This window comes from Mobula birostris, chromosome 8 (genome assembly GCF_030028105.1).
Source record: "Mobula birostris isolate sMobBir1 chromosome 8, sMobBir1.hap1, whole genome shotgun sequence".
NCBI lineage: Eukaryota > Metazoa > Chordata > Chondrichthyes > Myliobatiformes > Myliobatidae > Mobula > Mobula birostris.
Window position 1 is genome coordinate 29,590,998 of NC_092377.1, and position 15,548 is coordinate 29,606,545.

Consider the following 15,548-nt stretch of genomic DNA (forward strand, 5'->3'; position numbering starts at 1 on the left):
CAGCAAACTTGCAAGTATGCTGCAATTTGACCCATTTGAAACATTGCTTGTACAACATTGTACATCCAAGTCAACAAACTCATTGCATTTGGAAATAATTCCATTTGAGTTGCACTTCAAACACTTGTACATTTTGTCCCATTATCAATTACACAGTATAATCAGTTTACCACAGAATATACTGAACAGAACATTACAACTTTGCAACATTATTTCCCAAAAAAAGTGACAATAAATATATCTTTTACTGGCCTGTATAAATCTATTGGGCAAATGCTATCCTCTTCGTTTCCAGGTGACCAGATTACCAACACTCTTTCAAAGAAAATGAACAAGGAAACAAGCTTTTGAGCCAATGAACCAACTATCCTGCTAGAATTCCCCAAGTGAAAAGTAGTATAGAAGAAACAGCATGTATTTTAACTAAGATACCGAATTTAAAACTCCTTTTTTGTGAAGTTACATTTTAAAGCACATCATATAGAATTCTACCAAAGCTACCCATAAATTTATCCCAATTTTGCTCCAACTTTCTCTATTTTTTTAATCCTCCTACCCTATCCAAGCTCCTTTTGTCAAGATATGCAAATCACTCAACCTATCCTTCCTAATTTGCTACATCATCAACTTTGTGCCTCCATATTAACTGATATTGTGAATAGTTTCAGGAGATTCAAGATTCTCTTTTTCCAAAAGTGTCACGATCATTCTCTCATTCAAAAATTATCCTCAACATTCCTGTCCTAAATTACTGTTTAATCCACAACTTTAATTTCTTCCCCATAGTTCTTGAATATAATGTTTAAACCTCTTCCATCAGGTCTCTATTCCTGCCCGCTACTTTTTTGAAGATACATTGTGTGCCCAAGATGCACTAATGTTACTCATTCACAGTTGTTCTTCAGCCTTTGATCCAGGTGAACATACAATCCTCTTCCAATGCCTCTCCCCCATCAAATGGGTGCCATATTACTTATCCAATCTTAGCCAAAGAATCTCTTCCCATAACTTCTATACAAACTTGACCCAGCCCCATTTCTTATCTATGTCCTGCCACTCAGCAAAACCATTCAAAAATACATAAGAACATAAGAAATAGGAGCAGGAGTAGGCCGGCTGGCCCGTCAAGCCTGCTCTGCTATTCAATAAGACCATGGCTCATCTGGCCATGGACTCATCGCCACTTACCTGCCTTTTCCCCATAACCTTTAATTCCCCACTATGCAAAAGACTATCCAACCTCACCTTAAATATATTTACTGAGGTAGCCTCCACTACTTCATTGGGCAGAGAATTCCACAGATTCGTCATTCTCTGGGAAAAGTATTTCCTCCTCATCTCCGTCTTAAATCTACTCCTTCAAATCTTAATGCTATGTCCCTTAGTTCTAGTCTCACCTAACAGTGGAAACAACTTTTCTGCCTCTATCTTATCTATCCCTTTCATAATTTTATATGTTTCCATAAGATCTTCTCTCATTCTTCTGAATTCCAGCAAGTACAGTCCCAGGCAACTCAATCTCTCCTCATCGTCTAACCCCCTCATCTCTGGAATCAACCTGGTGAACCTTCTCTCACCGCCCCCAAAGCCAGTATCTCCTTCAAGTAAGGAGACCAGAACTGCACACAGTACTCCAGATGCAGCCTCACCAGTATCCTATACAATTACAGCATAACCTTCCTGCTCTTACATTCAATCCCTCCAGCAATGAAGGCCAACATTCTTGATAGCCTGCTGCACCTGCAAACCAGCCTTTTGTGATTCGTGCACAAGCACTCCCAAGTCCTTCTGCACAGCAGCATACTGCAATCTTTTTTTACCATTTAAAAAATAATCTGCTGTTTCATTCTTCCTTCCAAAGTGGATGACCTTGCAATTACTAACATTGTACTCCATCTGCCAGACCCTTGCCCACTCACTTAACCTATCTATATCTCTCTGCAGATTCTCCGTAGCTTCTGCACAATAAACTGTTCTATTCAATTTAATATCATAAGCAAACTATACTCGGCCCACTCTTCTAGATTGCTAATATATATCGTGAACAGCTGCGGGCCCAGCACCAGCCCCTGCAGCACACCATTCACCACTGATTGCCAACCAGAGTAACAGCCATGTATCCCAACTCTCTACTTTCTATTGGTTAACCAATCCTCTATCCATGCTAATACATCACCCCCAACTCTATACATCCTTATCTTAAAGACTAGCCTTTTATGTGGCACCTTATTGAATTCCTTCTGGAAATCCAAGTAAGTACGTCCATCTGTTCCACTCTATCCACTGCACTCGTTATTTCCTCAAGGAACTCTAGTAAAGTTGTCAAACAGGACCTGCCTTAACTGAATCCATGCTGTGTCTGTCTAATAGATCCATTTCTTTCCAGATGCCTTGTTATTTCTTCTTTTATGATAGCTTCAAGCACCTTCCCAATGACAGATGTTAAACTATTGCCTACATCTTTTTTTGAACAGTGGTGTGACATTCACTATCTCCCAATCCACTGGGACCTGCCCAGAGTCCAGAGAATTGTGGTAAATCATCACCAAAGCCACTTCTATAACTTCTGCCATTTCTTTCAGTACCCTGGGATACATTCCATCAGGACCAGGGGACTTACCTACCTTCAGGCCCACAAGTTTGCTCAGCACTACCTCTTTAGTGATAGCAACTGTATCGAGGTTCTCACCTCCCACTGCATCCACAACATCTCTCTTTGGCATATAAGATGCATCCTTCACCATGAAGACAGACACAAAAGAGTCATTCAAAGCCTCGGCCATTTCCTCATTACTCAATATCAATTCCCCCTTCTCATCCTCCAAGGGACCTACATTCACTTCAGCCACCCTTTTCCGATTTATATAATAAAAACTTTTATTATCCATTTTTATATTTTGTGCTAGGTTATTTTCATAATCTATCTTCCCTTTCTTTAATTGCTCGCTTAGTGGTACTTATGTTGCTTTTTAAACTTTTCCCAATCTTCCAGTTTCCCACTACTCTTGGCAACTATATATGCACGAGCTTTTAGTTTGATGCCTTCTTTAATTTCCTTAGTTATCCAAGGCTGGCTCTCCCCACTCTTACTGTCCTTGCTTTTAAATGGAATATACTTTTACTGAGCACCGTGAAAAATCTCCTTAAAAGTCTTCCACTGTTCCTCAACTGTCCCACCAAATAGCCTGTGCTCCCATTTTACACTAGCCAAGTTCTCCCTCATCCCATTGTAGTCTTCATTGTTTGGGCATAATACACTGGTTTTAGATTGAACTATTGCACCCTCCATTTGTACGAGAAAATCAATCATACTGTGATCACTCTTTCCAAAAGGATCCTTAACTACAAGATCACTAATTTTACCTGTCTCATTGCACAGGACTAGATCTAAGATTGCACATTCCCTTGCAGTTCAGTAATATGCTGGTCAAGAAAACCAACTCGGATGCATTCTATGAAGTTCTCCTCAAGACTACCTCAACCAACTTGATTGACCCAATCTATGTGCAAGTTAAACTCTCCCATGATAACTGCTGTTGCATTCTTACATGCCTCATATATTTCACTGTTTATTGCCTGTGCCTCTGTAATATTATTATTCGGTGGCCAATGGAAAACTACCACCAGTGAATTTTTTCCCTTTACTATTCCTAATCTCCACACAGATGGATTCAACATTCTGCTGCTTAGATTTTATTTTTTTATTAATTTTTATTGCAACACCAACAAATTACATTCAATACAACCAACTGCCAATTACATTTTGACTGTTTAACCCAGCCACCCCCCAACCTTCATCACCGTCCCCCCCTCCACCCCTCTCTCCCCCCATCCCTCCCCTCTCCACCAACCAACTGAATAGTAGTACATACACAGACAAAGCATTCCTATTTTAACAAAAGATCTTTTTAAGTTAGATATCAAATTTGTCCACATTAAGATTGTGTTTGCTCGTGCATCATTTACTCTTGCTGATGAAAGTTCCAGGTAAGAAATGTCCAAAAAGCTCCAAAGCCAGTGAGTATTTGAAATATCATGGGGCGGTTTCCACTGCTGGACTACAATCTTCTTAGCTGCAGTCAGGCCTGCCAGCCAGACTTTGTGTGTTTTTCCCGTAAGGGAAAGGTGGGAGTCATCATTTAGAAGATGTACAGCAGGATCCATTGGTTATTGTACCCCCCCCCCCCCCCGTTAGTTCCGTAAGAGTACTGATAACCTTCCCCCACAAACCAAAAACCCCTGGACATTCCCATACAACATGTATAAAAGAGCCAATGGCTCCATGAGGGCAAAATGAGCAATATGAGTCCGGAACCAGTCCCATTTGATGTCTAATTCTCGTTGTTAAATATGCTCTATGACAAAATTTCAAGTGTATATACTGATGATCTGGGTTTTTCGAAGCACCGGCAGCATTATCCCAAATCGCATCTGTGACGAGAATACACATAGATAAGATGTTAGCTGTCCTGTGTGATCAGCAGTTGGTCTGCCACCTGTCCTCAGGGGGGAAGGAGAGATAAGGAACAATGAAGCAGCATGTGGAGATGTTAATGAAGGAGCCATCAGTCTGGGTATTGCCAAGATCGGCTCCCCCTTTGAACCCTGAACTGTTTGAAGTGATGGACAGGCGATACCCCAGCAGGGGGATAAAAAGGGACAGGTTCGCTAAGGCAGGACACACACAACACCCGAGGTAACGAGACCCTGGAAGCGGTGCGCCTCTCACAAGTCGGTGAGAAGCTCTTGGACGGCTGATCGGGGGATCAGCCTTAAACGCACAGGGTGGAAAGGTACGATCAGCGGGAACCCGGTGTGTGTCCACCCTCGCTTGGGTGCCGGGTTCACTGCAGAGGATCGACCGCATCTGGAGGAGGGGTCACAGTCGGTGACCTCAGGTGACATCACCAAGGACCTGCCCGAAAGCTGCTTGTGAGCAATATCGCCGGTCTGTGAGTGGAAGCCCTGTCTGAATGATCAGTCGTTCTCGTTCTCTCTCTCCCGCCCCCGACATTGTCCATCGCCATGGCAATGATTACTGCAAACTGAACTAAATTGGACTGAACTTTTGTGTCACTTTGAAATTTGGTCATTTACCCCTAGACAACGATAGAGCTTGATTGATGCTGTTATCTTAATTGTGTGCACATGTGTGGTTATCATTGCTGAACTGTTGCATTTATTATCCTTTCGATTACTGTGCTGCTTGTTTCTTTAATAAAACTTTCTTAGTTCTAGTAATCCAGACTCCAACTGAGTGATCCATTTCTGCTGGTTTGGCAACCCAGTTACGGGGTACGTAACACATCCCAGTCCAAGTCTTGTCCCAATTCAGATATGTCCCTATCCCAGGCTTTCATTCCCAATGTGGGCATATAATTCTGGGAGTTTAATTTATCATAGATATATGACACTATCTGTCCTGGAGCACTCTGTATCCAATTTAAAATAGGACGGTCCTTTAAATCTGACCCCCAGGGAACGCCATAGGCTTTACAAGCTGATCTTACTCGAAAGTAGAAGAAAAGAGAGTGTTTATCAATATTATATCGAGATATGTTCTTGAAAGCTGATAGTACTTGCCCCATTAATATCTTGAAGAGTAGTAATACCTTTATCCTCCCAAGTTCTGTTAGTGAATGGTTTCCCCCAAGATAGAAACGATTATTGTTCCATAATGGAGATGATGTGCACTATACGCTTTTAAATTTTAGTAATTTTTCTGCTGCTCTAAACATTTGTAGCATATGGGTTAAAATTGGACCGTAATACAAATCAGATTTTTTGGTAGACATACCTATAAGGAGAAAGTCCTTCAACCTTATTGGTGTTTTTAGCTCTTGTTCTATATTTTTCCATTATGAAACTTTATCCTCCTCCATCCAATCGCTAAGACTTTTTAATACAAATGCCCAGTGACACAATTTAAAATCTGGACATGCCAATCCCCCATCCGACTTTTTGAATTGTAGAGCTGACCATTTTATATTGGGTCGTTTACCATTCCAAACATAGCATCGTAGTAAGGAGTCCAGTTTTTGCCAATATCCTGCTGGAGGTGCAAGTGGGATCACTGAGCTGAAAAAATTAATGCAGGGCAAGATGTTCACTTTAATGACTGATATACGGGCTGGGACTGATGCTGGCAGGTGTCTCCATCTATTAATATCTTCTATTTATTTCAAAATTAAAGAGTAATTTGTTTTAGCCACAGATGATAGGGAAGTACTAACTTTAATACCCAAGTAGAGGACCTCATTTGTAACTTGCTTAGATTTTATATGGTCTCTCACTATCGCCCTGATCTCGTCTTTAATTAAGAGTGCTACCATCTCCCTTACCTTCCTGCCTATCCTTCCGTATTACCTGATATCCTTGGATATTAATTCCCAATCCTCTCCACCCTGCAACCATCTGTATCTCTCTGCAGACTCTCCATATCTTCTGCACAATTTGCCTTATAGACATATAGATTTATATAGATTTTGTATGTCATCATCTATAAATAATATATACATTGACAAAACCTAACTGTACCAGCTTTCTGGACTCAGAGTTATCATCACATTAGCAGAACATACAGCCCCAAATGAGCTTCAATCTCAACTCGTTAAGCACTGGGAATACAAAGCCACTGTTTCCAGGGCAACTTCAACCTCCTGGCAAGTCCTCGTTGTCAGGCTGAATCAAATTGTTTACCTATTCCCTCCACTATTTAATTATAAATTGGGTTTCTTCTCCATAGCCCATTTTGTTTCTTTAAAAAAAACGATCAGTTACTTCCACCTCTGTAACAGCTCATATCCATCCCTGACCAGGTTGTCTGTTGCTCAAATTCTCATTGATAATTGTTAATTCCTAACTGGATATTCTGAAGAGGGATTGGCTAGTAGTCCATCTTCTACCATAAGTATGTCTTCTGCTTATCCTAGCATACTCTATTCACATAATTTCCACTTTTCCTTGATTTTATGGTAGTCTTTACAATTAATCTTCCGGATGTTATTTTTCCAAAGGAAGCCTTTACCTTTTCTGGAGCATTTATTGTACAAAAAAAAATTATTTGAAAACTTCCCATTGTTTTCACACTCACACAATAAAAGCTCAATTTAATTTTTTGCTCATCACTATACAATTCAACCAGCTTAAATTTATAATTTTTCTCAATTTAGATGAAATTATTCATCAGTCACACCATAACGTTGTTAACTTAACCTACTTCATATTCTCTCTCAAAACATGGCTGTCACCACGTCAATTCCAAAATTTTCTCAAATACACCAGGAATTTATAGTCTTAATAATTATCCTGTACAGATTATTTGAATCAATGTCAATATTAAAAATCACACCATAATCAGTTTCTGCTACATCCTTAATTTTAGTATTTATCCATCTCCTACTGCAGTACCATGATTCAGAAGTCTCCAACTAATTCTCACTCAAGATTTTTAAATATCCTTACTTCTCCCGAGTTTTGTCTACAGTGTCATTGGTGGATTTGATTTTTTCTATTTTTGTTTTTGGCCTTTGTTCCCATGTTCTCATTTTGTAAATCTTTTGTTTTTTTTTAATTCTGTCTTCATGAAATCATCACCAACGAAAGTTCTGAAATTATTCCCCCCCCCCTCGGTGTTCTCAATGCACTTCAGCCTCTGCAGTACCCATCCAGAAAAAGCCCTCATCGAGCCAGCAGACACCGCAAGCTTACTCTCCAAATACACTTGGACACCAACAGGCATCAGGAGGTGGGCCAGCAATTTGTATGGAGTGGTCAGGCCTGGGAGCAGACCAAACAGGAGGAAATGACCTGCTGCCTGAGGGTCAGCATAAAAATTGGATGTACTGGGCCATTCAAGGCAACATCCTCCTACTTCAATGCCCAATGTAAAAGGGAGCATTTCACATTGAGACCTCATCTGGGGTCCTCTCACTGTCAGATAGCCGAGAAGACTACCACAACATGTCAGATCAGCTGGTGAGGGCAGAGAAGAGGAGAATATACTGGCGCACCCTGTATAAGAAAATAAGATGGAATTAGCTGAAAGGCATTTTAGCACCTGACTCAACTCTCAAGGATCGTTGCGGGGTCCAATGAATGTGGGGATCAGGTCAATTAGGATTGCTCTGTACCTTTGTGTCCATTGTTGTGATTGTGTCTCATCTGTAATGATACTCCCCTCTTCACTTTCTAAAGGACCTATAGAGTTTAGATCCTACGCATAACCAGCTTTGCCTGCCAGGACAGGATTTCAAGTTCTTGGATCACTGGAACCTCTTCTAGGGTAGGGTAACCTGTACCAGAGGGACAGATTGCAACTAATCTGGAGGGGAATTAGTATCCTAACCAGGAGGTTCACAAGTGCTACTCAGAAAGGTCTCAACTAGTTTGGCAGGGGGATGGGAACCAGAGCGGCAGGTCAGAAAATGGAGGGATGGAGAGGAAGGTAGACGTCAATGCCAGTAAAAACAGGCAAATGCAAAGAAATAAATACGACAGGACAGGGGTCCCCAACCTTTTTTGCACCTCGGACCAGTTTCACATTGACAATATTCTTGCGGACCGGCCAACCAGGGGGTGGGGGGGTGTTCAAGTAGGGTTAAACTCACCTCAACATGTCTTTTACAGTTAGGGTTGCCAACTTTCTCACTCCCAAATAAGGGACAAACGTAGCAGTCAAATCCCGGGACACTTGTGTTTACCCCGAGGAAGACTACCACGACCATGAAGCCTTGCGCGGGCACCTGTGTGCGCATGCGCATACATGCCGATTTTTTTCCACAAATCAGTTTTGGCTTAATCTTTCCGACTATACTGTACATACATTATTTCTATTTTATATAGGTTGTGTACTTATCATATCATTCCTGCTTTTACTATATATTAGTGTTATTTTAGGTTTTATGTGTTATTTGGTATGAATTGGTAGGTTATTTTTTGGGTCTGGGAACGCTCAAAAATTTTTCCCATATAAATTAATGGTAATTGCTTCTTCGCTTTACGCCATTTCGGCACAAAAGGTTTCATAGGAACGCTCTACCTTAGCGGGGGAAATACGAGACAAGGGCAGTCCCGTATGGGACAAATCAATTTAGCCCAATATACGGGATGTTCTGGCAACAGTGTGGGACAGGGAATGGGAAAAAGCTGCAGCCGACTCATATCGTTTCCTCGTGGCCCGGTAGCACATGCTTTGCGGCCCAGTGGTTGGGGACCACTGCGATAGGACACATAGTTTGAAATGTGTGTATTTTTTTAAATATTTTTTTATTGCAAATGTGTGTATTTTAATGCCAGGATAGAGGTCATCAACTTAGGACATCAATCAGTACCTGGAGCTATGAACTATGGATATTAGAGACATGGTTGAGGGAAGGACAGGAATGGGTGCTGAATGCCCAAGGGTTTCAGTGTTTTAGAAAAGCGAGAGAGGGAAGTAAAAGTGGTGGGGCGGCGGGGGGGGATAAGCAGTTGCACTACTAATCAGGGACAATATCATAGCTGCACTCAACGGAGACACAAAACTCATCTACTGAGTCTGTACAGGTAGAAGTCAAAAATAAAAAGGGTGCAATCATTCTGACCAGATTGTACTACAGATCTCCCAGTAGCCACCGGAACACTGAGGAAAAAATATCCAGGCTGATTAAAGAAAGGTGTAAAAATAATAAAGTTGTTGTCACAGGGGATCTTCAACCTCCCTAAAATAAACTGGGACCTTCTTAGTGCAAGAAGTATATATAGGACAGAATTTGTTAAGTGCATCTAGGAGGATTTCTTAAATCAATATTGATGTTGAGTAATGACCCTGGCCAGGTGACCGACCTTTCAGTACATGAACAGTTAGAGAGCAGTTTGCACACTTTTAAGTTTTAAGATAGTTATAGATAAGGATAAGTATAGACCTTCCGTGAGAGTATTAAATTGGAGCAGGGCAAATTACGAAAGCATCAGGCAGGAAGGGTTAATTGGGAAGAGATGCATTCAGGCAAGTACACATCTGATATGTGGAGTGTGTTTAAAGACCAACTGCACAGAGAACACGGCAGATATGTTACAGTAAGAAGGAAAAAAAAACAAAGATAGCAAGGTAAGAGGACATTGGATGTGGAGGGAGGAGGGACCATGAGAAGTCCTGGGCAAGTAGGAATAAAAAGAATCCCAAGATATTCTAGATTCAGAATTGGCTTGCCCATAGGTCCTGCCTTCATCAACCCTAATGAAAGGTCTCAGCCCAAACGTCGACTTCTTATTGCTTTCCATAGATGCTGCCCCAACTGCTGACCTTCTCCAACATTTTATATATGTTCTTCCAGCAATTTGTTTAATCACTCCAGATTCCAACATCAACAGTTTCACGTTTCCGAATTCTTGAAACCATCAGAGAAGAACTACAATGAAAAATGGGCAACTTTTTTTCCCCAAATCTTGGAAGTATAATTAAAGCCAGGACAACCCTAACAGTGGTGTGTAATCATGACCATTGTCAAGATAGGAGACAAGCTCAATTGTGCTAACACCAGTGTGTCCTCCCTGCTGTTTTTACAAGGAAAGGTATTGCCAAAGTGTTTTTCACTCACCTTCTCCTAGTTGCCACTTAACTGCTCTCAATATCACGGTGTGGATTTCTTTCACAGGTAGTATAATCATTACATAGAACTTCGAACAGTATTGCACAGGAACAGGCCCCATGACGAATGATGTTTGTACTGATCATGATACCAATTTGAACTAATCACATCAGCCTGCACAGACTCTACATCCCTTCATTCCTTGCCTATTCATGTGCCTGTCTAAGTACCTCTTAAACATTGTTATTGTAATAATTTAAACCACTTTCTCTGACAGTGTGTTCCGGGCTCCAACCACCAAAAAAACTTGCTTTGTAAATCTCCCTGTAACTTGCCCCTCAAGTCTGTGCCTTCTAATATTTCCACTCTGGAGAAAAAAAGACTACACAACAAAGCAAAGAGAAGTGAGGTACAGTAATAGTATCAACCACAATATATGGCATTTCTGACCATTAAAGCCTTTGGCTCCATCAACAGAGAGAGAATAAACTTCTCAAATTTGATTGCCTGGCAAAATTCATATCCAACATACGCCCACTTCACAATAACATGCAAACCCCTTAACCAAAGGGTCGACAGCAGGCCTAACCCCAAAGCAGACCAGAGTCAAGCAAGGCTGAATGATCATCCGAGCACTTCCTGCAATCTTTTTTGTCTCACCTTCAGCAACCAGAGCAAATGGGAAACTGTTCAGTTTATGTCACCTCCGTGACCGAACCCAAGTTCACTCATCAAACTTGTGTAGGCGACATTTATAAATGCACATACTCACAGGTCATGCTCCAAACCATCACTGACTCAGGATACTCAACAGTCTCTCAGAAAAGAGGTCTCACCTTACATCTACAAAACAAAGGTCCTCTGCCAATTTGTCCTCATGATGCACTGCCACCTCCAACAATCAAGATCCACAATGAGACATGAAATAAAAGAGAATAAATAAAGCATGAAACACTTCCTCCATTGTGGAAATCACCTCTAACTGAAGGGAGATAAAAGTTAATGGTGAAACTCACCATCGCCTTCAGTGCACTAACACAACCTTTGGACATCTGAGAAAAGAATCTGAAGATCAATCCCTACCTTCCTGCATAGTCCTGATTTACCAATTATTTCCAGCAAATACCTCAAAACAATGGTAAAAATCCACCAAAACTGTCTTTGTAAAATCTTCCACAACCACTGGGAAGCTAAGATGTCCCGCATGACATCTCTCACAATGAAACCTTAGTTACACCAAGTTTGTTCTGATGGGCAAGCCATATTGTTTGCTCACTAAACACCCAAGTCCGAGCTTTGTCTGAGGTGCAACACAGCAAAAGATGAATCAACTGACAGTAATCTTTCAAGGACACATTTAAAGCTTCATTGAAAAAAATCGTAAACATCCCCATGGGTGTTCAAAATTGAGGAATGCCTGCATTATCTCCAGTACACGTGTTAAGAGCACAAGAACTGCACCACCACCGAAGTTATTCACCTCAGCTCGTTAGATGGCAGAGAAGGTTTGGCAGCAAGAAGTTAAAGTTACAGAAAGTCTTTGACTGAATGTGTATTATGTTAATTACAGTTTGTAGGAACTACTTTTCCTTTCATTCTTGAGATCAGCTAGGACCTGCAGATTCTTTAACAGGTGGAACTTGAAGTACTAAGCAGAAAAAGCAGGTGGCTAACTTAGGGACTGGTACAATTTAATGACAGGTGCTTCAGTTAATAACATGGCCAACTGTCTTTGTGCAAGATATTTTAAATAATAGCCTAGTAAATCCATGTTAAAAATCCACCTTGTCCATATTTGCTTCATTTATTTTCATTTATCCTCACCTTTATTATTTCAACAAATTGTTAATTTAAACATGAAGCCACTGTGAAGTAACTTACATTTCTTCAGCTTTCTTAATCTTATTCCTTAAATAATGACTCCAACTTTTCACTTACAACCAAAGTAAAACTAACCTATCATATCTGTGGTATCTCATTAAAAAGTCTCACAACTGGAAGAGTTCACCCATCTGTAAGCTTTCCCAGCATACCCACACTCCTCCAATGCAAGTATTTTAAGCATTAAATTTTAAATCTCTCCACTACTAGTGACTGTCTTTAAGTGTGGAGCTCCCAACTGCCAATACTCCCTTCCGAATGTGTGCATCCTTTTCACCACTTTCTTTAACCTCAATTCTTTGACCGTCAGTCCGAACCTCTGCTCAAGTGGTGTGGCACTGACCTTAGCCGGTTAACGTTCCTATAAATCCCTTCAGTACGCTTTTGCTGAAGTTAGATGCGTTATGTTACTTGTTAATAACATTCCTATCTAATTTCCCTGTGACGATTCGATCTTTAATTGTCCTTATTTCTCTCTAAATCTGTGTGTGTATATGAGGCGAGGGTTGCTGTTGATTGACAGGTGAACTTGGCCTGCACTTGGCCCAGGTCCCCAGTTACACATAATGGTCTCCTGCGTCTAGCACATGTTCTGTTCCCTCTACAGAACCCACTGGATGACACTAGTGGCCTATAGTTCAGCTCCTTTTAATCAATATTCCTTCCACCATCTCTAACCACCCCTCAAAAAAAGTGAACACTTGGTACCGTTACTCACTGACCGCACCATGGAACCTGCAGTGTAGAGCGCGTTGACCGTTGAAGCGACCACGGTCGCTTAAGCAAGCGTACGCTGACGACTGGCGACCGACACGGGGATTTAGCTCCGGACCCTGACCGCTCCGAGCAACACAACAGCGGTATCATTCAGCGAGGCCTCGCTTCCCTTGCAGCCGCACGCACCTGAGCGCAGGCGCCACCACTCCCGCGCGTTCCCTCCCTCGGGCACGCGCTCAGTCGCGCTCCCTGAAATTGTCCGCCCGCCGTACCTTGTTGGTTGTCGTCTACCGAATGAGCAGAGTGGAGCCACCTCTGCCCGCCCCCAGACTCTGCCATGGCTCTGGAGGTTGAATTTACCTTCTCCTCTTGAATCTAGTTAGGTTCTTCATATCACCCTGAATGCCCTTTCTTCATTTTGAGCGGTCATGGACCAGAGATTCACATAAATCGGGTTAGGATTTTAACATCTTTAACTTGGGGTTTTTGACAATGTGCTTTTCTCTATCCAACAGGTTACTGAATATTGTCAAGAAAATAATTGCCTGAGCAATCTGGCCATCAAACAACTTGGCCTGCCACTAGAGCCAATTGAGTCATAGAAAAACACAGCACAGAAAAACAGCATAAATACAAAATTACAGCACTAGACCCTTTGGTCCGTCTAGTCCATGCCAAACCATTGAAACTGCCTAGTCCATCAACCTGCACCAGGACCACAGCCTTCCATACCCCTACCATCCATGCATCTGTCCAAACTTATCTTAAATGTTGAAATCGAGCTTGCACGCACCACTTGTGCTGGCAGCTCGTTAGACTCTCACGACCCTCCAAGTGAAGAAGTTTCCCCTCATGTTCCCCACACACTTTTCATCTTTCTCCCTAACTCATAACTCTAGTTGTAATCTCACCCAACTTCAATGGAAAAAGCCTGCTTGCATTTATGGTGTCGATACCCCTCATAATTTTGTATGTCTTCTTTGGAACAATTGAGGAGAGATTTCATAAAGTCCTACCTGTCCAACCTTTCCTTAAAACTCAACTCCTCAGGTCCTGGTAACATCCTTGTAATTTTTCTCTGTACTCTTCCAACCTTATTTACATCTTTGCTGCTGGTAGGTGACTGAACACAATACAACAAATTAGGCTTCATCAATATCTCATTTTCAATATAACTTCCCAACACCTGTACTCAATGCTTTGATTTCTGAAGGCTAATGTGCCAAACGCTTTCTTTATAATATTACCCTATGATGCTGCTTTCAATGAATTATGGACCTGTATTCCCAGATCACTGTGCCCACTGTTCACTATGTAAGACCTACCTTGCTTGGTCCTACCTAAGTGCAACATTTCACACTTGTTTGCATTAAATTCCATCTGCCATTTTTCCAGCTGGTTCAGATCAAACTGCAAGCTCTGATACTCTTCCTCACTGTCCACTACACCCCCAATCATGGTGTCATCTGCAAATTTGCTAACCACATTATCATCCAGATCGTTGATATGACAAACAACAACAGACCCAGCACTGATCCCTGCAGCACTCCAATAATCACAGGCCTCCAGTCAGAGAGGCAACCATATACTACCACTCTCTGGCTTCTCTCACAAAGCCAATGTCTAATCCAATTTACTACCTCATCTTGAATGCCAAGCAACTGAACCTTCTTGACCAACCTCCCATGCAGGGCCTTCTCAAGTGCCTTGCTAAAGTCCATGTAGACAACATCCACTCCCTTGCCTTCATCAACTTTCCTGGTAACTTCCTTGAAAGACTCTGGTTAGACATGATCTACGACACACAAAGCCACATTGACTATCGGTAATCAGTCCAAGTCTATCCAAATTCTTGCATAAGTGGTACTTTAGAATATCTTCCAATAACTTTCCTACTACTGATGCCAGGCTCACCAGCCAATAATTTCTTGGTTTATTTTAGAGCCTTTCTTAAACAGCAGAACAAGTTCAGCTATCCCCCAATACTCTCGTACCTCACCTGTTGCTAAGGATGATTTAAATACCTCTGCTTGGGCTCCTGAAAATTCAGCACTTGTCTCCCACAGGTCTCCAAGGGAACATTTGTCAGGCCTTCGGTATTTAGAAACATTCAAACATAGAAAACCTACAGCACAATACAGGGCCTTCGGTCCACAAAGCTGTGCCGCACATGTCCTTACCTTAAAAATTACTAGGCTTGCCCACAGCCCTCTATTTTTCTAAGCTCCATGTAACTATCCAAAAGTCTCCAAAAAGACCCTATCGTATCCGCCTCCACCACCGTTGCCGGCAGCCCATTCCACGCACTCACCACTCTCTGAGTAAAAAGCTTACCCCTGACATCCTCTCTGTACCTACTCCCCAGCACCTTAAACCTCT

The 15,548-nt window shown here is 41.7% G+C and overlaps 1 protein-coding gene across 13 annotated transcripts in view; it reads right to left on the reverse strand.

The window, feature by feature from the left end:
* The window catches only part of LOC140201202 (CAP-Gly domain-containing linker protein 4), a 339,984-nt gene extending 326,526 nt beyond the window's left edge, over positions 1-13,458 (reverse strand). For 8 of the 13 annotated variants that reach the window (XM_072264916.1, XM_072264924.1, XM_072264915.1 and 5 more), the window contains exon 1: positions 13,161-13,370. In XM_072264916.1, the coding sequence (XP_072121017.1) occupies positions 13,161-13,182 (22 nt within the window). In that variant the 5' untranslated portion in view covers positions 13,183-13,370. Of the gene's footprint in view, positions 1-11,407; positions 11,465-13,160; positions 13,371-13,441 lie in introns of those variants that run through there. The other 5 variants (XM_072264923.1, XM_072264920.1, XM_072264921.1 and 2 more) reach the window with 5 other exon arrangements.
* Between the last annotated feature and the right edge of the window lie 2,090 nt (positions 13,459-15,548).